This window comes from Orbicella faveolata, unplaced genomic scaffold (genome assembly GCF_042242905.1).
Source record: "Orbicella faveolata isolate gen_17 unplaced genomic scaffold, um_ofav_v1 contig_25, whole genome shotgun sequence".
Classification (NCBI taxonomy): domain Eukaryota; kingdom Metazoa; phylum Cnidaria; class Anthozoa; order Scleractinia; family Merulinidae; genus Orbicella; species Orbicella faveolata.
Window position 1 is genome coordinate 24,385,085 of NW_028301553.1, and position 26,717 is coordinate 24,411,801.

The following is a 26,717-nucleotide window of genomic DNA, read 5'->3' on the forward strand; positions in this document are numbered from 1 at the left end:
GGCAGGATGCCTAAACATTACCTAGCATTGTTCTTCGATGTTTGCTCGTAATTGTGATAATTGTGTTTATGACAGCTGAACATAGAATCAACAAAAATTTCATTGAGCAAGTCTCCATCAGATGAGGCAGAATTACTTCATGAACTATTATCATACGGAACCGGATGTCTTCAAAACGAGATGACAGAAGACTAGCTGAAGAGCGAAGATCGAAAACCGAAGACTTAATTTTAGGCCTGTCAAAGTACTCTTTTCGCTTAAACGCTTTGTCAGAAATAAAGAGACAAGAAATCGAGAGGGTCGTCCTTTTGGAGAAAAGACTGCCCTAAACTACAAAACGAAGACCCTCGACTAAACGCTTTGTCAGACAAGACATCAAGAGACTAGAAGGCATCCTATGAGTACTATGTAGCGATAGCGCAGCACGAGGGTTGAAGGGAAGGATGAAAGAAGGAAGACTTCTTCCCTCCTCTTCTTCCTTCCCATGATCCACTCCGTTTCCCCAAGGAGGTTTTTCCAGACTCCCTCGACGGTCATCCAGTTAGGATCTCTCAGTGAGACGACTGGGGACGAGTCAGTCACCTCACGGGAGCGAGGTTGATCGTTTGGTCTTTCAACATCTTTGTAATGGACAAGTAATACTTGAGATAGAAACTAAGAAAACAAAGCACATAAATAGAATACGCAAGGCTTGAACTCAGACATCCCTTCAACGGAAGCCTACAAATATATATAGCCGTCTGTCATCACTCCCAGTCAGTTTGCCCTTCACTAGTCTCCTCCGCAGCCGTTTTTGGACTTGTCACGCATTTGGGGAACGTTGCGTGACACCCCAAACGGCTGCGGAGGAGACTAGAGGCCTTCACTGCTCTAAACGCCAGGCCATGCCACCACCTGGCAAAACGCTATAGTATACTGTAAACACGATAAATATATTCTTTAGTTGATGTATTATTCTACTTCCTGGCCATTCAGGTAGTGAGATGCCATCAGCCGTTCAGAGTGTCGCTCCCGCGTCCCTCATGCATGGCAACAAACGTGGATAACAATGACGAAGTAAGGAATGTGGTGATAAATAAAAAGATGTAATAGTATGTACATAGACTTAAATCACTTTGCATTTTTTTTTTCCTTTCGTGTTTCTGTCTCGTGAACATACCACAAGGTCACAAGATGGGCTCCTGATGGGGCAGAAAGATTGCGTGACCATACGTATTCGATATATATTTTCGATTATTATTATTTTTTTAACGGTTTCACACTAAAGAAGGGCTATGCCCGAAACGTTTGTGATTTTTGACAAGATGACACTTGCACTTGGACATATTCCTACTTTTTCAATTTTTATTTTTATTTTCTTTTGAACGTTTACATAAGTGTCACGTATCAACCGTGGATCATCCTCTTAACACAATAACAGGCTAGAATGAAACTAACTTATCTGTTAACGTTCAGAAATGACTGATCCTGGCGACTTCCAATGTGTGGCTGTTTTTCGCTATTTATAATTTCTGAACGGCCATTAGGCCCCTTAGCTTTGTTTGACCTTAGTAAACAATACAAGCAACGGGAAATGCTAAAAAAAAAATCGGTCTGGTGGCAGGCTTATAGATACTCTATGGTCGCATGTGGGCATGCTGTAAATACAGTACAATATTCTTAATACAGTTCGCCTCGAAAGTCTCCATCTTGTAAGCGTGGTTAGAAAACTATCCCTTATTTCCTTGGGTGCGTCATGATCAAAATTTCATTCCAAAAATTCCATTCAAATGTTCGCATCACTGTTATTTTTACCCACCGTGCTGAGGTCATTCGAATAGAGATCACGTGTCTTGTATAACGCCTTCTCATTCGTCATGCTGAGTATCTAAGCCATCCGCCGTTGGTAGGCATTGTTTTCCATGCTTCCTGAAAAAGTTGAAAACATGCATGTATGAGTCCGAACGTTGCTTCACGACATCGAACGGGATTCCTGAAACAATAGTGGGTCCGTTTAACGGCAAGGGAGATGAACGTTATGTATTTTATGTTCGTGGTATTGTTATCTGCTTGTGGGTTGCGGTCTGTAGGTGAGTAATATTGGTAAAAGTTAGAATCTTGTACTCCAAATTGAATGTTTATGCAACCGAGTTCCTTCGCTCGCTATTGTATTTAGACTACCATTGACTTGTAAATAAATTATTTTCTATCGGAAGTTCGGATTTAGAGCGATTGCTCCGTTAAATGCCGTATATGATCGTGAATTAAAGAGGCTGACTTTCGTCGATGAATTCGGCTGATTCGGGCTTAAGCTTACATTAGATTTGAAGCGGTCGTTTTATAGCTGGGCAATTACACGTAGATGTAGTTAGTGTGAGAAAATTTATTATCAAGAATACCTGGACCGTTTATTTAAAGGTAGTCATTGTTGGAAGGAATTAGATGGTCCTACAGCGTGCTGTACTAATCTCACTTCAAATAAAGCTCCTTACAAGCTCGGAATACCCAGATTTCAACGTAAAATCTTCTCGAGCTCGCGAAACTTTCAACACATTTCCTTCACGGTTCACGTGCATTTAACAACAGCAACAAATCCTCTCGAAGTTGTCTACTTGTTTTGATTTTAAGAGCAGTACATTTACACAAGTTTATCGAGATCTTGGCACTTACAATTGTACTGTAGTTTGCATGTATATTTGGCCATAAGTCTAATTTGTGCATATTTAATTTTTTTTTAGTGATGCTAATGATATTAAGCTTATTGATCACTTGCATGTACACGTATAGATCAGCATTTGGGGTTGCATAAGTTTCGTCTGATTTTGCAACAATAGCACCAGAACTGTTAGAATTCTGTATTTTACTATATCACAGTACAGTCTCTTGCACAATATCACCCCCTCCTCCACAACCTTTGTCTGGACTCACTTGGTGCATAGAGGGCTGTGATTCGCATTTAAAGATGTATAAGGGATACTTAAGTCATTTTGTGAATATCAATGTAATCCTGATTTCTTAAACCTCCAAGGGAATTTGAAAATTCATTTGGGTAATTACATTGTGAGAGAATGAGAGATGTTGAGGGTAAATTTGCTGTAGATTTAAGTCTCAGATACATTGCCCATTATAGAGCTCTACATTAATGGCCATCTAACATTACATGTACAGATGCAGGTTAACTCAGTTAAAATATATTTGTAGAGGTGTTCATTTCATGAAGGTGTTCATTTCATGAAGGTGACCATAAGGGGAATGTTTGACCGTAAAATAGCATAGTGCATGAGCCAGGGTTTGTACAAGACTTGACAATTCCATGATGTGTATACATGTACACAGTTCGTATGTGTTTTTTGGTTGAATCTGTGTGTATGTGTATATGTGTACAGTTACAAAGCACTGAGAACGATTTAGTGATGCACCTAAATTATTGCTATACTGTACCATGTACATGTACATCAAGGCTTGAAAAAAACTTGAATTCCAGCTTGCCCTTGGGACAAGTAGCTCTCAAATTTTGCTTGCCCTGGGTAAATCTTAGTTTGCTCTTTTAATGATTTAGTTGGCAGATGATTTGCTTGATCTCTTACCCATCGGACAAGTGACAATGAAAAGTTACTTGTCCAGAAGGAAAATCTTCTTGTCCTTGACAATGGGACAGCACCTTTGAGTCCTGGTACATGTACATTTTGAGAAGCGGGCAACATTGAGAAAGTTGCTCTTTTTCTGATACGTACAATCTCAGTTGAAAACCATCAAAAAAATTATACAACATCGTGTACTCTTTTCAGTGTTGTTGTAAATCCACAGAAACAAGGGCTTATCGTTTCCACTAACCACAAGGTCTTCAGTGTTTAAGGTGGCTGAACACAGTTTTTGATACGTGTGTTTCATTCACCTTTTTCTCTAAAACCCTTGATCCCACGGTTGCCAAAAATGGCAGCAAGCGAGGTACATGTAACAACACAAACTTTGGTTTTTTGATAGTTAAGCTGACTTATGTGTCGTTGCCATGGCAACATGAATAAATACAAACAGGCCTTTAAAATCAGTTTAGTTTATTTGTAGAAAATCTAGTCATTAGATTTTCTTTATAATTTGCATGCAGCAAGTTTGTAACGATACTCACAAGTTAACACCATTTTGATAATAATTTAACAGAGAGATCTTTCATTATCCCTTGTTGAAGGTTTACTGAAATATCTAGAATTTCCTTTGTTAAAATTCAGTTTTTTTCAATACTCCAGTTACTTATTTCCTAAAGTATTTTCATGCCAAATTTCATGAAATTCTAATGAGTGGTTCTCGAGAAAAAGGCATATTTCCAAGAAAGCAATTTTTCATTCAATCGAAATTTTTTGACTTACTACGCACACGCTGCATTTAACTGGGTTCTTTCAGTAACAACGAGAAAGCTGAAAATTCCTAGGTTCTTTGCATCGTTACCTTTTCTAATGTATCTTTGTAATGAAAGGTTAAAACTATCAATACGCTGTGTTCAATTAGAGAAAAATAGCACAGATAGTGCGGGTGTTGAGGCATGTTTGTTTTTTGTAATCCTTGTGCATGCGCTGAATCGCATCAGCAAAAATGTGCAAAAATTGTGTTTGGCCACCTTAAGCCAGAAAATTTTACTTGAGGGCCAAAGTGACCACTGAAGACCTTTTTAGGGGCCAATTTTGTAGGAAAAGGGCCAATAAATAATAATTGGTAAAAAATAGTGGCCAAATGCAAATTTCTCATCGCCAGGTCTATACTAGTATGAAGGACCCGTGCATTACAAGAGAACAATCCATAGGCATACATAACGTAGTCAATGATAAGAGGTTTGCACTGCATTATAGGGCGATTTCAAACACCGTCAGTCATTTGGAAGTTTTCCAATGTGAATCAATACTAACAGCAAATTATAATAAAGTTTCCATATAATGCGCACTCTGATTGGCTGAAACAGCGTTCTTTACCAGAGAACAGAGCACAGGTTGATGATGGTAAGGTGGCTTTCAAATTTTTGCATCGGAATTTTGACAAATATGGCCCAAATGAAACTTTTCCTGTGACTCAGATAAAGGCAATGGAAATGAGCTCTATGTCTGCAGTAAATATGGCTCACAGAGAGCATTGTTAGCAACAATAGTGTTAAAACTGTACTAAAACTAGTAGTATCAGTAATCAGAGATTAGTGAAGTGCGTTCGATACCTGGGGGAAGGAAGGGGGTACTCTAGCAATTTGTTGATAGGGTGTGTTGCTAGGAACATGACATTTTTGGGTTATAGCAGCGGATATTCAGTTAGTATTTGGACATCTGATTGGAGACTGAGTACCAGAAATACCTTCTCTATTAATATTTCATACTAAATAACATTTTATACTATATGGAATTTAAGGCTTTCACGTAGGCAAGTCTCCATTAACATCTCCAGGAAACAAATCTCCTTTTAAACAATTATTGCAATAATTTCCAGTATACATCTACAGTGTAATATTTGCATGGAATCTATCACTGAGCTACAACATAGATTTTCGGAATAAATATTACTCTTGAAGCCCAATTTATTTTTGTTGATTTTCATGACCAACACATATTTTGATAGTGTTCACTTCTACACCAAAAGGACACGTAATTGTAATTCTTACACAAATTCATGATAAATGAGGTGTTTGGCACACCATTCTTAACCTGGTATGTTAAATTAGCACACACAAGATCAAGATCGCTTATTTAAAGTTGAATAAATGAAGGGCCAAAATATTAAAAAAATATCAACAAAAAAAACTCAACCTGATGTGTAAAACTGGTAAGAAAACAAGAAATGAAACAAGTTAATTATTGACTTTGGAGCACAAAACGAAAAATTTCCATTCTTACATTACATATAACAGACAACATTTGAGAAAACAACGGAAAATAAAAGCGAAAGACACAAGTGACAACCAATTTGAAAACAAGAAATGAAATAATTTCTTCGCCGCATGACGAAATATCACAGTGCAGCGAAAGGAAGATGAAAGTTGTAAATCAAAAACACAACAAAAATAGGCCAATTGATTTGAGATCAATCGTATTTCAACTGTGTTAAATTAGTGGCCACTTTGTTCTTTTCTCAGCAGTTCTGTAAGTAGTAGCTGAACAAGACTCCAAACACATATATTCGAACGAAACCGAATAAACTATACAAGCAAACCGCATGGAGGTCGCTGTAAATTAAATATGCAGAAATCAAGTGTGCAAGTTTTTGTTCACTTTTAAAACCTAAATTCGTAAATACACGGAACCAAATGAAAAGAAATGCAAAAGGAAGGTCAATAACAATAAATTTTCATTCACACCAAGGTGAAGAAACCTATGTAAAAGCAAAAAAATGTTCAAAATTTTTGCAGACGTGCTTCGCTGCACATCAGCATGTTCAAATTAATTCTTCACGCTAGAACGAAAGCTTGAGTTTTTGCCGAAAATTTCTCCAACTTTTACAGTCATTTTATCGGCCGTGGCATTACCAATCGATCCAAAAGTTGAATTCAACTTTGAAGTAATACTGCACATTAATATTTTTGTTTTCTATAGTCTGGGATCAATATTCAAAACTTACTTGAAAGCGTACAACCAATCGTCATGGTTCGAGGACTCTGTACTTGTTGATCTTCCATTCTGAGGTCACCTGAACATTGACTTGAATTTTTTCCTTTCTATTTTAAATCTCAAAGCAGTAATTTCTCCATGATAGGAGTGAAACAAGACCTTTGAAGTTGATAGATTTGGCCCGCAACACGCCATTATTATTACCTACCAATTCCCGGCGGCCAAAAAATATTTCACATGAGATTGAGGCCATTTGTGCAAGCCAGCCAGCCAGCCAGTCCAAGATGGCGTCCAAACCCTGAAATCATTTGGCATCGCGGAAAATCACGGGACATAAACCCGCGGGACTTAAACCCGCATACATTGTGTTCTCCTAATGTCGAACGCAATAAAAAGTTTTGCTAGATTCCTGCTGACAAAACACGTAGCGAAATAAACAAATTCTCAACCTAACCAGTGCTTCAATAAGGGACATATTTGTTATGAAGGCAGAAATAGTACTTTAGAAGTAAAACAGCGACAGAAAACAACAATTGAGCTGTCTCTGTTTATGATGAGAAGCTTTATTTTTGTATTTTTAGAATGCTCAATTGCTCAAACAACACTTACATGTCGTGTAGTAACACACATTCTCTGGTAATCCCAGCAAAGTGAACCGACGAATGGTCAGTTCAAAGCTTGCTCTGATATTCTCTTCTGTGCTCGGAGTAGAACCAGTGGGAGCAGTTTAGTCTTTCTAACTTTTACACTACATAAATAACTGTCAGTGACTCCTTTCAAATTCAACTCAGCATTTTGCAGTTTTGTCCACAGGCTTTGAGCTCCTTGTTTCGTATTTTCCATTGGAAAAGTGCACGTTTTCATGAGCCACAATATGGCCAGATTCATCTGGACTACAAACCTTTACCTGCCATTAGATCCTTATATAAAGATTAACTAAAAAGCAAACTTTGAAGGTGTCATTCTTCTCTCGAAAACCGCTTGAAACTACTTGAACCTGAAAGCTTAATTGAGGTCCAGTTTGTGATTGACAGCTGTTACTTCATTAGCCAATCAAATTATTTGAACAGTTCTAACAAGGATTGTGTTTGGCTTATTTTAGCGTGCTTTATCAGAGAACAGCACGGCTGACGCCACTTTTACTCATTTGGTAAATAGAGCTTGGTTTGAAAATTCAGCCGAATGTGTGGGGAAAGTATTGGATTCTTTATCATAAAATAAATAAAGAAGCCTTGACTGTGCTCTGTTCTGTTGTAAAGTACCTAGGAAGTGGCAGAGCACTAAAGAAGTAGGCAAAAGCGTTCAACTTTGTCTCGTGTTTTCCCGTACACTTCTTTTGTGCCCTACCGCTTCCTGCATGCTTTACAACAGAACAGGGCACAGTTGAGGCTTTTTTATTTGTTAAGCAAAAAGATGGATTGACTTCTTTTCTTATGTTGAATGTTTTAGAAGCAAAGCTCTTTCAATATGGTTTTCTAGAAGGACATAATGTGTGAGAAAATAACCATTATTGATCGTCAACACAGAGAAATTTAGTTGCCATTATGGGGACTAAACCAGAATTTTTGAGCCCTGGGATGGCTTTTAAAATACTACGCCTGTGTTAAGCCTGCAGCCACGTGTAAAAGAAATGGCTAAATTGCCCCTTTTTTGGTTTTTCTGGGGGCCATCTCTGGCTGCAATGCAAGATTCCCGCAATGACGCAGTCTGGCGGAAACACTAGGTCTTAGGTGGTAAGCAAGGTTAGGAGGAATGTTTCAAGGAAGATCTTTTGGTTATGATGATTGACTACTTTAATTATTATCCCCTTAATTCATGAGTGCATGTACTGTATATGATGATCATGTTCTTGTACAATAGAAAATCTTTGTTAACATTTTTTACTTTGTTCTTGTATGTGTAGACTGTGCACCAAGTTTTACCAGTTCACCTAACAATGGCAATCCAGTGTATCAATTGAAAGGGGAATCTGTGCCCTTGTCATGGTCGCACAATCTAGATGGAAAAGTCGTTAATGAGAGAGAATGGACATTTGATATCGACCAGAGGATTGCAACTGTACTGTCTTCTGGAGCAGTTAACATAGATCCAGCATTTACGTCAAGAGTTCAAGTGTCAGGAAATACACTCAGGTTATTAAATATCCAGGAAAAGGACAGTGGAAACTATATATTTAGAGTTAGCTTCACTACTTTTAATCCTCGGTGGATAGTAGACCAGGCTCAACTAATTGTAGTTGGTAAGTTTCCCTAAGTTTAATCTTCATTACATGTTTATATACATACAGTGTAACTGAAAAACTTCAGATGTCTTTGAATTCTGTCAGGTTATGTTTTAGCCTGGCTTGACCACTTTTGGAATTGTGGTAACAAATCTACATGATACATGTAGTACCTACATGTACGTGTACCCTCTAACTAACTCAGACAGTTAATGAGATTTGATGTCCCCCTCATGTAGTTGCACCAAAGATCACACATCAAGAACCAGCACCCATCACCATAGATGAAGGAAATACGAGAACTTTGTTATGTGTTGCCAGTGGTAACCCCAAGCCAGTGATCACATGGTATAGAGACAATGCAAAGGTTCAAGAAGATGCAGACAACTCTAACTACACAATAACATCAGCAAAGAAGAACGATGCAGGAAGTTACAGATGTGTTGCTGCTGTTACTGCTCCTGGTTTGGGTACAAGTATTGCAGAGTATACAGTGGATGTAACAGTGAGATGTAAGTGACCTTAATTTTATACTTAGTTACATGCTTATGTTGTAGGTCAAAATGAAATTCAGACTAAAGTGATTTTAACCTTCGTGTAGGGCCTTGCGCACGATGTTGGTGTACAAATCAAAATTAGCAAAAATTGGATGAAAATTTGTTTTAGAAATGCTGTAATTCGCAGGTTATTAATTTTTTTCTCTTCAAATGAGCACCATCTTGTAGCGATTTTTATGTAGTTTCCTTCCATCTTAGCTACGTCTCAAAAGCGCTTGTGCCTTCCTTGTAAGGAGTCAAAATCACACATACTCTCCATTCTAATCTTCGCAAGTAGCATAACACATCGGGCCATATTTTATGCTATTCTTATCGCGCCCATTGCAGGCGCGATTTGCCATTTTTGCCTTTTTGGCAAATTTTGCTTTTTGCCAAAATCGTGCACGTTACTCCTTTTGGTGGTTTTTGCTTTTGCCTTTCGTGCCAGCAAAAACATCGTGCCCTTTTGGCTTTTTGCATATTTTGCCTTTATTCCGAGTCCAGCAAATTGAGTTGGTTCAATTCCGAATGTAAGCTTCCTTAATCATAATACAGGTTTTGCAAGGCAAAGCGTTGCCAATTATTGTTAAAGGAGCTCTTTTTAATCACAAAAATGGAATCACAAAAATGGAGAAAAGCGTTCTCCAGAACTCAAACTATAAGAGAACGCCACATGCTAGTAAGTTATGTGATATATCACTATCAGAGTGCTTACCAAGGATTTGGAAATGATGTAACTTTAAACACACGTTTGTCCAATTTTTGTCCAGCCCGGCGATCTTGAGAAAATGACAGAACGAATCAGCTTATGTCTTTCATTATTTCTTTTTACACGAACTAAGCAAGCAAGTTCCCTGCATCTTCTTGTCCATTCCGTGTTCATCGCGGCCATTTTCTTATTTACAACAAGCCCAAATTATGTCCAAATAAGGAAATGGATGGACGAGTCGAGTTAGACTGGGATTGAAAGGTTTCCCATGAAGAGAAAACAAAACAAAACATCGATGTGTTGGTTGACCTTTATTACAGTGCTGTTTGCCAACTTTGTGGAAGGATCGGCGAGGATAACGTTCAATCTCAACTGAGCATTCGCCTGTGAAAATAGCATCACTAAAAGTATCATAAAATGCTTGCTTCGGCTTTTTGTCAGTACTTTGCACTGCTCGCGTACTCCAGCCTTCACTACGGTGTTGTTCGCCAGCGCTCTAGCGGCAAAGGCGCCACGAGGCAAAATTAGCAAAATGGCAAAAATAGCGCAGGCCTGAAAGGCAAAAAAAATGTGCAATGCCGGAGGTGCGATCGGCAAAACGCAAAATTTGCGCGAAAGGCAAAAAAGGAAAAAAGTGCTCGAAATGTGCGAACAAAGGCGCGATAAAATGACAAAGTTTTTAAATTAAAAACGTGGTCTCACGCTAGTTTTTTAATCATAATTTTTTTGACAGATACAGCCGCAAATGAAAGAATCCCACCATTTTAAAGTAAAATTTAGGTGCACTTTGGAGACACCTTCTTGAATTGAATTGTTCACACTAAGAAGTTAAAAATTATAATAATGCACTTTCTGTTTTGGTCAAAAAATGGGGGGAAAACGGCACTTTTTGCCTTTTAACCTGTTCACGGAATTTTGTTATTGTTCTTCTAATAAATCTCTTTCAGACGGAAAATTTCGCTTTTTGGGGTGCACATAGATGGAACTTTAATTCTGCGAAGTTTTACGACCACTGGTTTTAAGAATGACGAGAAATAATAAGAAATCTAGCGTGAGACCGTTTTTGTTACGCAATTGTACACCAACATCGTGAGCGAGGCCGTAGTTTGATTCTCAATTTCCTTTTTTTTCTTACCCTAATTATTCATGATCCATGAATAATTACATGTAGGGTTAAGAGACAAAGGATTTTCATTTTATCCTGAATTTCATTTTGACTTACATGTATAACACTTATACATGTACATATGTACATACATATGAAAATATAGGGGCTGCAGCCAGACATGGTGAAATATAAGTTTAAAATTTTCTGGCTAAAAGTATTTAAAAAAACACAAATCCTACTGTCTTTAACTGCAGCTTCAATGGGCAAAATGGTACAATGTATAAAGGTGGTAAAAATTCAAAAACATTTAGTGATAAAAATACAATCGAGTGAAATACCGTAAAATACAATAGAATATAAAATTATGGAATAAACTGAAGATATTTTGTGAAAAAGAAGCTATATATTGTCCTGGGAGTAGACAAGAGTTATTGTCCGCAGTGGGAGTTGACATGGTATCGAAATTAACATAATTTAAATACATTTTTCTGCACTACAAAAGAGTGCATTTATACTTGTACAGTTAAATGTACAGAACGTCACTAACTGGAACTCAGTTACCTGTATCTTGAACTCCGCACTATTTTCCTGTGGATATACATTTTCCGTCACTTACTTTGGCAATCTCAAACTCCCCACATCTCAAACTGCATGTGGTTTGTCTTTTCCTAAGAGTTCAAGATAGTAGAGTTCAAAGGTATAATTTTTGTAAGTTGTGTATACATACACATATAGATGTACATCTTGGATTGGTTGTATTATTTTATAATTTTATATAACCTCTTACATTATTTTGTTCTTGGATTGTCCTATCGACTGGTTTATGTTATATATGTGTATTATGGTACTTGTTTGATTGACAAGGTACAAATTGTTTTTAGAATTTGGTTTAATGGCAGATGATTAGGTGACAACTTTGATATAGCTATCTTGAGTCAGGTACAATACTCAAACTGGCATTAGGAGGGAAATTTCTTGTTAGCGGGTAACTTACATGTAAATTTAAAAGTACAGTCGTGTAATTTTTCCATTAGGATTTTTGTCAGGCCAGAACCAAGGTTCGTCAATGTAAAAATGTATTTGGCCTGTTGAGTAATCATCCTAACTGTAGAACTCTTACTTTCAATTGGTAATCTGACCCCGTAGTCTACTAAGTGCTTAGCCAAGGCAAAAAAGAAATATTCAACCAACATGCACTTTGACTTGTTTATCTTGTTTGTTGCAGTCAAGCCCGAACACAAAGCAAACAGTTTGTCAAGTAACCAAACTGTTGTGGAAGGTAGGAATGCAGAATTTTATTGCCGCACAGACGCATTCCCTGGTGTCTTGGAGTACAGATGGTTTAAGGATGGCATCCAGATTTCCAGTTCTGGAGATTATACCATCACACCAATTTCTGATGGACAGAGACTGACAATCGTGCAAGTTAAAAAGAGTAGTGCTGGGCGATACTCTTGTGATGGACGAAATGAGTTAGGAACTGGAGAGAGAAAATCTGCTTCCCTCTTAGTCAATTGTAAGTGATGTTTTACATTATAGGGATGCAACCATCTTTAATTTTTGCTGCAGTGTGTAAGGGAAGTCATCTCTGATAGCCCAGGTAGTGGGATTTGGCATCAGGATATTGGATTCTGTCTTTCACTTGTTGTTCGGGCAAGTGAAGTTATGTTTCTTGGGAAAATGTTTGAGGAAATTCAAATTACAGAAGTACTGGAATAGATTATAAATTTTGACGTGACAGTACTCCAAGCTCAAGGTTTTCAGAAATCACATTGTGGTGGCCTCCTTCTGTATGGTCACCAGTAAAGCAAATTTGGTTGCCAAAATCAGAGCTTTTTCAAAGAAGGACACTTTTTGTCACTTAACATGAAGCTAATACTGCTGACCATGATGAGCCCACATTGAAACCACCATCAGTTTTCATTTGCAACTGCTTTTTTTTTTTTTCTTTTTTCTGTTTCTGTTCAGGAAAGTAACTAAAAGGAGAAAAGAAACAGGCAAGGAAAGCAAGCATGCAAAAATTGTGGTTGAATTCATTTGGCTAAAATGCTGTGATTATACCAAAGAAACAAAAAGCTTTTTGGGAGCATTTTTGAGGAAATTCAAATTCATTTACAGTTTCTAAGCACTGCTAAGGTGCTGTCCAAGTCGTGGTAAAATGAAGGGTTAATTTGTTTGTTTTTTTGTTGTTGTTGTTGTTCAGATGCTCCTAAGCAGGTGACTGTAACTCCCGCTGATCCGGCAGAGGTGCCACTTGCTCAGAGCATAACACTGACATGTCAGGCTGACGGTTTCCCAAATCCATCCTACTCGTGGAAATTTAATGGAAAATCAAATGGGATTACACAAAATACTTTGACAATAACAAATGCAGATGTGGAAGATGCTGGGAACTATACATGTCTGGCAAGAAATGATTTTGGCAACAAGGAGACGACAAAAGTGGTTTATGTACGATGTGAGTGAGTTTATTATATAATTATCCTTTGTTATCCATGTACCTGTACATGTAAGTTAGTTACAGATACAGGTTCAGGTTAGTTTCTTTGTATGTACTGTATAAACATGTAGCGTTAAAGTGGCACGGCTTGCACGGTTTGCACGTATTATTGCACGTGTTGATCTTCTCCATCCTTAGCCATCCTTGTTCCTTTATGGTTTATCATTATCTCTTTGGTGGTTTTCTATCTTATTAATTAAAACTGTTATTTTCAGGTTTCCTACTATTTAAAGGTAATTTTGTATGTGGCCAAAATAACTCAAAATACCGTGACTGAGCTCTTTTAAGGTTGCATTTGTGTGGGATGTCGATTAGGATCAAAGGTCCAAGATCGTTCAGATCATGGAGCATCAAAACAACTGATAACTCCATTCTAGGCAAATGTTTTTGGTTCATGTGATGCTCCAGATCCAGGTGATCTTGGATTATGTTCCTGGTCAGGGTCATCCAAGAGAAACATGCTAATTTTTCATTGTACACAAGGTCCACTGAAAGATATTGTATGCTTCCACCATCAATTCCATGTGCAATTAATTGTTGTCAGTATTTTTTTTGTAGTGTTGGATGTGATGAAATTAATAATGAGAAACAACTCAGTATGGGATGGTTGTTGTGGGATCATACACTGTATGTGGTTTCACACTTTTAGTCAGAATGCGAAGGTTGGGGAATTCAAACCAGAGTTCCCACCAGTTTTAATATTTAAAGGTCCTTGGAACTCCCAGTTCGAAGATGTTGGGGCTCTTTTTGCTTTTCGGGGGTCCTTTGCCTATTTACTAAAATTTGCGGAACTTTTTTCCTGCATCCCAATGACACACTTTGCCAAAAAACTGTGCATCCTTTTCATTTTTTGTGCGTTTAAGATGCGCACCTGTACGTTAATGGGAACTCTGTCAAACTTACAGTTCTTTTTTCGCTGTGGGCTGGAGACATACTCTCCCAGAAAATTTGCAACGTAAAAGCATCGTGTACATGTGTTGAGTGTAAAGGTGGTCCCAGTCTGCATACACTGTACATGTATTTGTATTAAAAATTAAGTATTAATAGGTTTCAAAATTGGCTAAAATTAATAACTACGAAGCCAGAAATTCTGCGAATGGGACATGAAAAAAAAAAACTTCCAAAACGTGTGTGTGTAATTGGTCAGGAAAGGATGTCTGGACACCAATGTGGACGAAAACTTAGATGAGTGTTTTGTATATAATGTGCAGGTCCTGAAAATATCCATTCTCTACTTGCACAAATACCATAATACACCTCTTTTACGTCCCAAAAATTTGCATAGCATAGTTTAAAATTTCTCTTGGGACATCTTGATGTCCCAGGAGAAATTGCAAACAATGAGTATGCAAAATTTTGTGGGGTAAAAGAGATGTATCATGGGATTTGTGCAAGTAGAGAATACTCCCCCCACAGAAGGGATTGGAATTTCCTGGGGGGTGGGGGGTTCTGTAAGACCAAAAAATTTAAAGAAATGTGTGAAGCTTTATTGGAATTTCCATGGGGGGGGTCTTAGAAAAAATCCCATCCATGGGAAGGTACATGTATGGATATTTTCTGGAACTACACAATGTTCATTGTGCTGAACGTGGCACACAATTTAATAGATATTCTTGTGAAAAATCCTTGATTGATTATAAGTACTTATTGATAAAATAATAATTGAGACTAAAAACAAAGCACAGATCCAAATGATTGGACGAATGTACTTTTTAGCATGTTTCAAAGCAAACATGGTGTGCCAATAAGATCTGTATGACGAAAAGCTACTTAAGACATCTTAGTGCTCAGTCTTGATGTCCTTTCATTACAAGTATGAAATTAATCATGTCAGACAATTTTCAAAATTTCGTTGGAGGATATCACTGCACCAGTAACAGGTCACCAAAATACAGTGGCTATGATTCATAACACTTGGTATGTGCAAAGCTAACATGTTTAGAAGGTAGGGATCTGCTGTTAATGCTATATGCACTGTATCGGTATGCAAAATACATACATGTACATTACAGTAATATATAAACTGTACAGTTGTATCACAACATGACAATCATCACAGTAATATTGTTTCACCTGTATGTAACAGATCAGCCAACTGTCACAAAGTTCACAACTGGAACGCCAGGCAATACTGTAGTGGAGGGCACTACAGTGACTCTTACATGCAGTGCAAATGGGTACCCTGCACCAACATACACCATCAAGCGACAGAATACACCAGTAGTAAGTAATGGAGGAAAATTTGAGATCACAAATGTACAGCTCAATGAAGAGGCTAATATGTACAGCTGTGAGACACAAAATGCAGTAGGAAGTGGACCAACAGAGCAACTACAGATTACAGTAATAGGTAAGGACCGGGATTTTTTTTTTTGAATGTGATATTAAACAATCAACCAGTGTTGGGCATAATTTCAAATCAAATATTAATTTGTTTCATTACGTCATGGAAATGAAGTGGTGTTGTGTTGACTTCAGAGACGTGAGGGGAGGGGGGACTACATCTATGTGTATTTAGTATTATGTACTGGTGATTTACAAGGGCTGCATGTCAGCCTGAAACATTTGTTACACACATGCTATAATAATTTTGTTCTTCTTCAATTGTTTGGAGTGAATAAGCACAATTATTTTTTTTACAAACCCTTACAAAATTGCATGAGCCTGAAGGGTGATTCCAATTTGTAGTGTTTGAAAAATTTACTAGTGTTTAGTTATTCCAAATTGCATCAGAATAATTGTGTGATCTACACTTGAAAAATAGCCATATTGGCATACATTGGCTAAACATAAATTTTTCACTTACAATGTACTAGGCTGTGTGCAGAACCCATCGTCGGAAATTTAAGAAAATATTGTGAAATTTTCTGATAATGTTGGAAAATCTGTGTGAGTTTTGGGAATGTTAATTAATCGGAATTGTTCAGAACATCTCCCTTGAGTCTTTGGCTATCTTCAGAAGACCTCATGAGAACTTTGACCACCTTTTAAATCCATCAGACAACTTAATTGCTATTGTGTTGCACTAGCGTTACACTTGAACTGCAGTGCTCTTACCCAATCAGTCAAATGACTTTGCAAGTGCATTTATTTAGTACTATTTATTATAGTTACTGAAAGTTGTTTTTTGGCTTGTTCGTTACAGTTGCTCCAGTATTTTCCAGTCAACTACCAGCTAAACAAACAAAGACGGAAAATGAAACTGTGAGTTACTCGTGCATAACTGAAGCCAAACCAGCAGCAACTATTTTGTGGCAATTGGATGGAGAGAATCTCACCGAAACATCTCATTACAACTTCTCAGTTTCTGTCGCACCAATTTCACAGTCTAAACTCTTGAAGACCCTGTCATACCTTACCATCAATAGAGTAACCTGGAGGGAAGATGGAAATTTTTCATGCCTTGCTTATAATGATGCTGGAGAAAAGAGTCTATCTACAGAGCTTGAAGTCCGCTGTAAGTATAGACCAATTTTATAATGTAATGCAGTGTCTACATGTATATTTTTGTGTAGGACTTCATCCTGTCAATGTGTAGTTCCAGAAAACATCCATATCTCCCCCACGGAAGGGATTTTTTTCTGAACCACCCCCCTTCCCAACCCCAACCCTCTGGAAATTCCAATTAAGCTTCATACTATTCTTTGAAATGTTTGGTCTTACAGGCCCTCCCCCACCCCCAGGAAAATGCACAATTTAACAATGATTGAATGCAAAATATTCTGAAGATGGGCAAGGCAAGACTGCAAGCTAAGACAAAGTCTAATTTGGCACTCAGAAGGACCTTTTGAATTCAGTTATTTTCCAATCCTACCAGACTGTAGTCATATTAATTTCAGGCTGACCTGTTAATTGCATTGTGTTCATACCTGTCAAATTACTTGTTCAATTAATTTGGACAGTTTGCAAACTTAACAGATAATTGTGGATGGGCTTGTACAGTGTATGACATTTTGGGTCAACTATAAAATTAATATTGTGCAAGTACAGTGTATTGTTAGCTGTGAGTAGTGGGAAAAAAAAGGTATAGTTTATTTGGATGTTGGTTTTGTTCCTTTTTCTCAGAATTTACCATTCTCCTTTCTGCTCCAAATCAATGTGTTGAAAATGTTGGTTGCATATTTTTGCCTTCAGATCGACCAGTTGCTCAGTCCTCTGCTGATCAACCTAAAAACCTCACCCTGGACGAAGGGAAGACTGCAAGGTTCACTTGTAAAACAATTGGAAATCCACCCACTCAAACACATAAGTGGCAGTTTAATGGAAGGGACATTCCAGGGGAGAGTTGTAGTGGATGCTTAACCACAACCTTTGTAAAGACATCAGTGACTCTATCGGATGCAGGATGGTATTCCTGTACTGGAACTAACAGTTTAGGAGAAGGACCTCCTGCTAGAGCGCAGTTATTGATAAAGTGTAAGTGATCATATGCCATTCCCCAGTGAGCAGTTGAATGGTGACTACTTGTGTACCAATATAAAACTTTGAAAAAAGAATACCGTATACACTGGCAGATAAGCAGCACCTTTTTACTCAAAATTTTCCTACCAAATTGGGGATGCGGCTAATCTGTGAGAACATCTAAACTACATGCTGTAAATTTGCATAATTTAACTCTTTCCATCAAAAGTAGGTCTGTATAGCAAGCTACTAACTTGATCTTCGTAACACAATACCAGAGTTCTTGTTGATCATTACTTAAATTGTAAGTTTGGTGGCTTATGCCGGTTTATGTTCAATGAATCAACGAATGTAAGCTTATTTACATGTAAAACAATCATCTTTCTTAAGATGTTTTACATGTAGGATTAATTTATGCACAATACTCTGCATGTACAGTTTGCATCTTGGTCAAGAGGGGTCACAGGTCTGTGCTTTAGAGGTGCTCGGGTGCCAAAGGCGACTAACTTTTGCCTTTGGGGGAGTAGAAAAACTTACTCTTTTCGTATAATCTTAAGTGAGCACTGGGTACCCAGGATTCCATGGTTAGGAATCTTTGGGCTCCTCGTAATTTTTCTTAGACCTTTCCAGTTTTCCTGCCATGTATTTTAATTTACATACATGTAGTTACCAAAATATGAGATCATTTATTCAATATTTCCAATTAAATTTTGGTCGGAGTTTTTCACTCTTGGTGGAAAGTTGGACTGCAGTTAACTGTACTGTCAGTTATATATTCAAGGTCACTGAGGCTGCTGATTTTGCAATCATGACATTTTGACTGGCATTTTTGTAAGAGCCTGATAACTGTGTTAATGTCGGTGTTGCCTGGGTCTGACTTACATGTATTTGTCTCTCGTGTCTTGTTAATAGATCCACCAGAAATTACATTCTATGAAAGCAGTTACACAGTTAATGAAACAAGTAATGCGACATTAGTATGTCGTGCAAAGGGTGTGCCACAACCTAGAATCATCTGGACCAGGTCAGGCAGCAGTAAGGAGCTTGCATATGGAGAACAGTTTCTAATAGTTAATACCAAAGGCAGCGATGATGGTACATACCGTTGCATCGCAAGAAATGACATTGGGCAACAGGATTCTGTAGACGTCATTCTAAATGTACAAAGTAAGTATGCAGTACAAGTTTACACCTTAAGGGGGGTCCTTCTTAGATTTTTAAGATATTGTTAGAAATAAACTGTATGTTTGTACTTTGTTTCAGCTCGGCCTACTATTGTGACTGATACACCGACAACCACACAAATACCAGGGGCTGCAGGAGAGCAAGTTGATTTGACTTGCATTGTCAATGGCAAGCCGTCACCTTCTCTGTCGTGGAAAAGAGACCTTAATGCAATTAATGATCTAAGCTCATTAACTGATGATAAGGTTAAGAGCATCACTGCAGAGAGGGATACCAGTATTATGAAAGTCACTGTTACTGATATTGATGAGAAGTTCTACTGTATTGCTGTAAACCTCCTAGGAAGTGACAACCAGCAATATACCATACGTGAAAGAGGTATGTTGAATTAATATCGCTGCTTTATAATTATGTGTTAAGCAATGACTGTCATTGCGATTTCACTAGTCAGTCTTTTTGGGTGAGTTCCTTTGGAATATGCCATTGGATCATTATTCAAATCACTCATATCGCTGCATTAACAGAGCCAAAATAAAAAATATATACATCAAGGAAGCTAATGAATCCAGCCAATTGAAGACAAGAATTCATCAGTTCTTTTGATCCGATCTTAGATCACAAATCCTGATCAGATCTTCCTAAAGGAATGCACTCTTTGACCACTGGTGCTCTGTAATTGTATGTAACCAATCAGTTGAGTAATCATTTGCCAGTGGCATTTGAAAGGAAACTTTCTCGCTCTGCTTTACAATTTTTTCCTCATGCAGAGCCATTTTGTTTTCTTAGTTCTTCATGCTTTGTCAATACAAATTGCATGATGCTCTTTTGAATAACAGCATGGAGCCCCTCCCACCCAAAACGAGTGAAAAGTGGGCTGAAGATCTCAGAATTTAGAATAAGATTCGTATCTGTACAGTATTATAAAATCCTACCAGGACTGTGCGTGTGCCTTAATAAAACGTAGCAAGACAATCATCTTTCCATTTCATTGTAGCCACATCTTGACAGACAGACTTTTCATTAGGTCATAGACTCTTTCCATAATGACTTCTCATACAAATGTCTTTTCAACTCTTGAGAGTAAAATTGTTTTGGTTTAATTATTTTTCAAATCACGAACGAGGTTAGTCAGGCTAATTTTGATTCTTATCGACTACAAGTAGTCCCTCTTTCGCTTAGTCTGTCATGGATGACGCAAAAGAAAACCGCAAGGAAAAAAAAATGGCCTGCAAAATCCTGGAAGCGAGGTTTATTTATGGTCATGCTCGATGGACTAGGAAAAAGAGAGACTACTCACAGTCTATAATACTTACAAAAAATTTATATATTTGGTAGCCATTTATGAAAAGAGTTTATTTCTACCTCTGAGATAATTTTTAGTACTAACATTTTTATAGAAGGAAACTGAAAGGTTTTAAATGCTGAATCATTTGGTTCACAGGGGTTCCAGATGCACCCATCGATGTGCAACTGGCAGCGTTTGAAGTTGCGAACGCTAAAACCGTGAGTGTCAATGTCAGCTGGACTCCTGGTTACAGTGGTGGATATAATCAAGGGTTTACAATACATTATCGTGTGATGGGAAGTGGCGCCAATTTTGTGGAACAGTCTGTGGGGCACCCTGACAATAACATGCACACCATTCAAGGACTGCTGCCTGAAACAGATTATGAATTCACTGTCCAGTCTTCTAATCAAGCTGGCAAGGGTGAAGCGTCTACATCAAAACAAGTTAAGACACCAAGTACGAGGAAATAAAAAAAATTGAATGATTTTTTTTTTCTTCTTTTCATGTATGAAAATGTTTTTATCTGCTTTTGTACGTTCACTTTTTCAGAGTCTTCAGTACCACCCGACAGAGGAACCGGTAAGTCTGGAAATTCTGGAATGAATTGATGTTACAGTTGTATGTGTTCACTGTTGTTGACAATTACATTTTAATGTTTTCTCTCTGTCGGTTTGTCTTGTAGTCGAAGCGGCAAGGATGGCAGATGACGCCACAGTCATACTAGTGACATGGACAGTGACAGATAAAGATGTAACAACTCTGAATCTTGAGATGCAGGAGGGAGGGGAGGGTCAGTGGGAGCCTGTCCCAGGAGGAAGTGGTATGAGTACATCACAGACAGAACTTAAAGTGACTGATCTTAACGCTGACAAGTCATACAGGTTTAGAATGGATATGAGACGACCAGGGGAGCAAAATCCTGCTTATGTGTGGAGTAATACAGGTTAGTTCCAGCAATGTTTTTATCACGGATTTTAGCAACTTGGCATGTTTCCACAGTATTTATTTATTTTTATTTATTAAGCTTCGGCCTACTATTACACATAAAGAAAAAGAAAAAGACGAGGAAGCAAAAGAAAAAAAAAAAAAAAAAAAAACAGACAGCAAAACAAAACAAAATGGCCAGGGGAGCCGCTACAGCTTAGCCAATTACAGCGGCCCCCTTAGATGGATGGAAAATTACTCCTTAATAATGGCCCAAAATTTCAGTGTTAATTTGTAGTTTCACTTGTGAAATTACAAATTGCCATGACAACGGTTGGTGCGAAATTTCTCAATACAATAAACAAGTAAAAAGCCCAAGACTGTAATGGTAATTTGCCACCCGTGATATTAAAAGGCTGTCGAATGGTATACTCGTGAAATTGACAAAAATTTTAACTCGCGTTTTGTCAAAATTCTAATAATTTCCCTCACCTTACATGTAGAGGCGCGGAAAATTATTACAATTCTGCCAAAACGCGCGTGAAATTATTTCCTAATTTCACTCGTTACCATTTTATTACCCTAACTCTACGCTAAGTTTACATGCATTTGCTGATGGTGAAGTTGTATTACTGTTTCAGTGCAAGGTGGTGCTATTCCAAGAGAGAGGGGCGGCGGTGAACCCATTCAAGACTGGATGATTGCTGTTATTGCTGGAGTTGCCGGTATACTCCTCCTTGCAATTGTTGTTCTGGCGCTTTGTTGCTTTAAGCGTCGTAAGAAGGCTCGAGGAGGTAAGAAAATCCTAGCAATACTGTCAGTCTTAAAGCTGCCAAATCTTCATCCTTACTTGCCATTTCAATACAAGGTTTAAAAACGATAATTATACGTGTAGTGACAAGTTGGTTTCTACCAAAATGAGTATAGCTTTGTTTTAGCATGTAAACGCTATTGGTTAGTTGCCAAAAAGAACATTGTGGTTCATGAAGCCACGGATTGTGTAGATGTTTTTATGGAGAATGAAGATGCGTGTAAAGCCGCTTGAGCTGTCCCGTGAGTCGAATTTGCGTCAGAGGATTGGTTATTCCTAGATCTTTGTATGATTTCCGAATCCGGGAGTGATCTTAAAATAACTTGAGGAAGATTACCTCTGAAGTAAGGCCCATATGGTGGATTAGCTCTCTTACCCTCCTTCCTGTCCTCTAAATATCGAAGACTTCAGTTCACGTAAGATATATACAGTGGAACATACCACAAGCGACCACCCAAAATGTGGTCGAGCCTAGTTGGTCGCTTACGAGAGCTTAGACCATATTGGGTCAAAATGTTGTCCATTAGCATGTGGTAAGTGCAGAGACATACCTAATGTTTTCAATGTTTTATTAATGTGAAAGGTAAACTTGGAGAAAATACCCGGCATTTGCCGTTTAGAACTTTCCGTCGAGATAGTGTTCTACCGACGAATGCGTGAAGTTGAAGACAAAATAAAATTTCAAACTGTTAGCTTTAAAAGTGGTCGCAGTCGCTTACAAGAGGTTCAAAATGTAGCGAATTGACATGGAAACTTTTGGTGTGTTGGAAAACTGGTCTCTGAGGAGAGGTGGTCGCTTACGAGAGGTTCAAAATGTAGCGAATTGACTTCACTTGGAAACTTTTGGTCATTTGGAAAACTGGTCGCTGAGGGGAGGTGGGTCGCGCACAAGAGGTTCAAAATGTAGCGAATTGACTTTGAAACTTTTGGTGTTTTGGAAAATTGGTCGCTGAGGAGAGGTGGTTTGACTGTATAGAGAGACACCAAAAGCAGTAATAACAAACCGAATAATAACAAGGATGGACAAGATTACCGAAGATCACAAACAGCAATTGATTTGCATTCTCATCGGGATCTGTATTGAATAACCTAGTATTTTGTCCTTCCTTCTTTTGCAGCTGACAATGTCAACATGTCTCAGACGTCTACGTAAGTACTACCTACTGTAGAAAGTGCTGTATATATTGGATGTTTTCCATTTTGCCAAAAATCCGGAAAATTTTCTGGGAAAAAGGATCACGTTTGAAGGAGATCCACTTTGGCCGATCGGACCAGTCAGTCCAAGATTTGCCGTTCTATTTTGACAAACCGCTTCGTTGCCCTACAGTACTCTTCTTCAGCAGATTTTCATCTCTGTAGGGGATTAGGGAAAGGATTGGAAAATCAAGTCATTCAGTTTGCCCTGTTTGATCGGAAAATGTGTTTTTACATTAGCTTGTCAGACTGGTTTAGTCTGGTAAAGTGGGCAGCTCTTACTATTTAGTTGGACTGCAGGGGGAACTCATTCTTTCACACGAGTTCAAGTGAGAGTTGTGTCAGTTTAAGTACAGTACGTCGTTGAATTTCGTCACCCTACAACGAAGCCAACTTCTCAACACAATGGCTAAAAAACAGCAACTTGTAATTCTTATGGTTTTCACAAATGTTTGTTTTGTTGTTGTGTTTTGGTGTACAGCTATGCTGCGGGTGGACCAGATGTGCCTCGTGCCGTGGAGTCGAGACGTAGTTATGGTATGGAATCAGTTGAAGACGATCCGTTCATTGTAGCAGCATCCATGCAGTCCGTGACCTCAAATGATGCGAAAAAGAAGAAACAGCAGGATCCTAGTGTAAACTACGGATACCTCTCACAAGGTAACACTTATTCACTTACCAAATTTCACCCGCTCCAGTTCTCTTCTGTGGCTGATCCACAAACACAGTTAAAGTCAGCAGTTGCTTGTGAAGAATACAAAAATTGCTTAGACATGACATCAGATTCACCTGCTCTCCCGACCCCTGAAAAAATGCGCATTTCCTGAGCTACAGCTGTATAGCGAAACGCGATTTGGAAGTCTTTAAGAGCGTAATATAGTATAGTTATAATTTATAGAGAGTTCTTCTTCAATCCATCCCTCCCGGAAGCATTCTACATGTTCATCTACATTATTTTGCTTCCACCACAGCGAAGGCAAAGATGCACATTGAGATTGAACAACTAAAACCCCTGAAGCAATAACACATTTTCTCCCTTCAGATTCTGTTCGACAACCTGAAATGCTGCTCAACCCAGGCTCCCGTTTGGCGAGAAACGGCCGTCTGGCACAGAGCACTGGAGAGCTGGATATGAACTCAGCATACCCCGCTAGGGGGCCACAGAGAGATTTCAACACCCTCCCCCCGTACCACGAACCACCTTCTTTTGAGGAAGCTATGCGTCAGTCTGCAATAAAACCAAAAACCAGGAAATCAACTGGAGACCTCACGGGACCAGGGCAGGGAAGACATTCAGGCCGCAGACCCAGGCAGGCTCGTCCAGCTGATGAGCCCACAGATTCTAGCGATGGCGAGCAGCGGTTTACTCCCCAAAGAACAGCACCCCCTCCCCCAAGAGTCAGGTTGGTATGCATGAAACTACAGGATCTAGGAAGTGGTCACTCAACCAAGGTTATGTACATTGGGCTGAGCAATTGTTTCAAATGGAATAAAACAACAGTGGATTTTGATTTTGATTATTTTTTTCTGTAGTGTGATAGTAATGAACTTCATGAAAAGAAGTCGTGGCTTCCTTCTCATGCTCCATGCTCTGCCCAGTTACTTGAACATGGGCTAAGTTTAGAGACGGCTGGGTTGTTCAGCAATAGTTCTGTAGCCACCCAGCCTAGACTTTTCACAGCCCTGTATTTGCTCTTGTTTTTATTCCATCGTTGAACACGTGGGTAAAATCGCGAGAGAACTGGATGCCAGCGCAAAACGGGAGACTTGACTGGGTAGGTGGGACTCGTACTCATTACCCTCGAATTTAATCGCCGGATTGAGCCACGAAATCGGACGGGAGCAAGTTGCGGGTTGCTTGTACATTGTAAACAATGGTTTGCTGTGTTACTTGTCCACTCAGTTCAATGCATTGCACTACAATAAAAACACTGTATGCTAACTTTTTTTTTTGTCTAACAGACATGTACAATCCACCGAGGAGCCGCGTTATACACCAGTGGACCGGCAGGCACCTGCTATGGGGCCGAGGGTGTTACCTGCAGGACCACCAACAAACAACGGGCCTAGAGGAGGGCCCCTTGACCCAAGTGTGCGTTATGCTTTACCACAGAAGAAAAATAAGCCTAAGAAACCACGTCATGAGCCAACGATTGGTAAGTGATTGTTTTAATTATTATGCCTCAAATAATTATGAGCTATTAAATTGTCAAGTTTGGTCAAGAGACCATGGTCTTTACGAACCGTGGATAAGTCCTGAAATGAGAAATCCTTCATTCTCAAATGTGAAAGGGCAGAGCTCAGTGGTGTACTTGTTGTTTGCCCCTCAATTCCCAGTCCAGAACCGGATTAATCTGAAAATTCTCTGTACTTTTTTTATTGAAAACCACCTCAAGTAAGCTGATTAATAGTGGTAATAGGACCGAGTGGAGTCCAATTCGGTCTGTAATCATACAGGTAAAAAGGTAAAGTCTGCGTACGAGCCAAGTGGCCCATCAGGCCGGAGCTTATCCCGGTTTCTGTAGCATGAAGCGACTAGGAGTATTTCTCCTCCCCCTGGATGGGATGCTAGTCCATCGCAGGGTTACCCCCAGCATTAAGTTCGCCGTTACCCATTTATACACCTGGGTGGAGAGAGGCACTGTGAGAGTAAAGTATCTTGCCCAAGAACACAACACAATGTCCCCGGCCAGGGCTCGAACCCGGACCGCTCGATCCGGAGACGAGCGCACTAACCATGAGGCCACCGCGTCTCCCACTGTAATCATACAAGTGATTAACAAAATCGGACAACCGCGCAGTATGATTACAGACTAAACTGGACGACGCGATGTCCTGTTACCAATTAATCAAAACTATGACAAAATTCGATTGATCGCTGAACGACTAAACGTCGTTCTGAATGCTGAAAAACACAGCAGTTTACTTAACAAAGTGCACCGCAAGAGCGCGCGCAAAATGACGCGTACTGTCCAATTACAAGCATGACGCGTACACTGTCCAGTTAATGCTCAAATCGGGCTGTTGATAGCCAATCACGTTCGAGAATTTTGTCATAGTTTTGATTATGAGAATAACCGATGAGGTTAATTTTCTGATGTGACATCTCAGAAAAAAGTTGCGGCAAAAGATGAATGAACTATTTCATAAAGAATGTTTATAAACGCATAAAAACAGCACTGGTTTCGTACTTTATAGCCAGTAAACGTAGGAATTATCTAAACTATATTTAACTGTTTATCCTTTGAATGTTGGCGTGATGCTCCATAAAGAGGAAGAGATT

At 38.8% G+C, this 26,717-nt stretch overlaps 1 protein-coding gene and 1 long non-coding RNA gene across 3 annotated transcripts in view; one reads left to right on the plus strand and one right to left on the minus strand.

Annotated features, from left to right (window-relative positions):
• Nucleotides 1-1,330: 1,330 nt before the first annotated feature.
• LOC149109582 (uncharacterized) lies at nucleotides 1,331-6,759 on the minus strand. Its single transcript, XR_016208690.1, has 2 exons — nucleotides 6,568-6,759; nucleotides 1,331-1,908 (listed from the first exon to the last, which is right to left on the minus strand). It is a non-coding gene; the product is annotated as an uncharacterized LOC149109582 (long non-coding RNA).
• LOC110039822 (cell adhesion molecule Dscam1-like) overlaps nucleotides 1,884-26,717 on the plus strand; it is a 28,225-nt gene continuing 3,391 nt past the window's right edge. For both annotated transcript variants that reach the window (XM_089294249.1, XM_089294250.1), the window contains exons 1-18: nucleotides 1,884-2,069; nucleotides 8,461-8,796; nucleotides 9,018-9,290; nucleotides 12,357-12,647; nucleotides 13,335-13,589; nucleotides 15,718-15,981; nucleotides 16,777-17,088; nucleotides 17,766-18,047; nucleotides 18,945-19,199; nucleotides 19,296-19,595; nucleotides 20,659-20,961; nucleotides 21,055-21,084; nucleotides 21,188-21,448; nucleotides 22,071-22,223; nucleotides 23,359-23,389; nucleotides 23,916-24,094; nucleotides 24,477-24,837; nucleotides 25,397-25,590. In XM_089294249.1, the coding sequence (XP_089150375.1) occupies nucleotides 2,009-2,069; nucleotides 8,461-8,796; nucleotides 9,018-9,290; nucleotides 12,357-12,647; nucleotides 13,335-13,589; nucleotides 15,718-15,981; nucleotides 16,777-17,088; nucleotides 17,766-18,047; nucleotides 18,945-19,199; nucleotides 19,296-19,595; nucleotides 20,659-20,961; nucleotides 21,055-21,084; nucleotides 21,188-21,448; nucleotides 22,071-22,223; nucleotides 23,359-23,389; nucleotides 23,916-24,094; nucleotides 24,477-24,837; nucleotides 25,397-25,590 (4,141 nt within the window). In that variant the 5' untranslated portion in view covers nucleotides 1,884-2,008. The remainder of the gene's footprint in view (nucleotides 2,070-8,460; nucleotides 8,797-9,017; nucleotides 9,291-12,356; nucleotides 12,648-13,334; nucleotides 13,590-15,717; nucleotides 15,982-16,776; nucleotides 17,089-17,765; nucleotides 18,048-18,944; nucleotides 19,200-19,295; nucleotides 19,596-20,658; nucleotides 20,962-21,054; nucleotides 21,085-21,187; nucleotides 21,449-22,070; nucleotides 22,224-23,358; nucleotides 23,390-23,915; nucleotides 24,095-24,476; nucleotides 24,838-25,396; nucleotides 25,591-26,717) is intronic.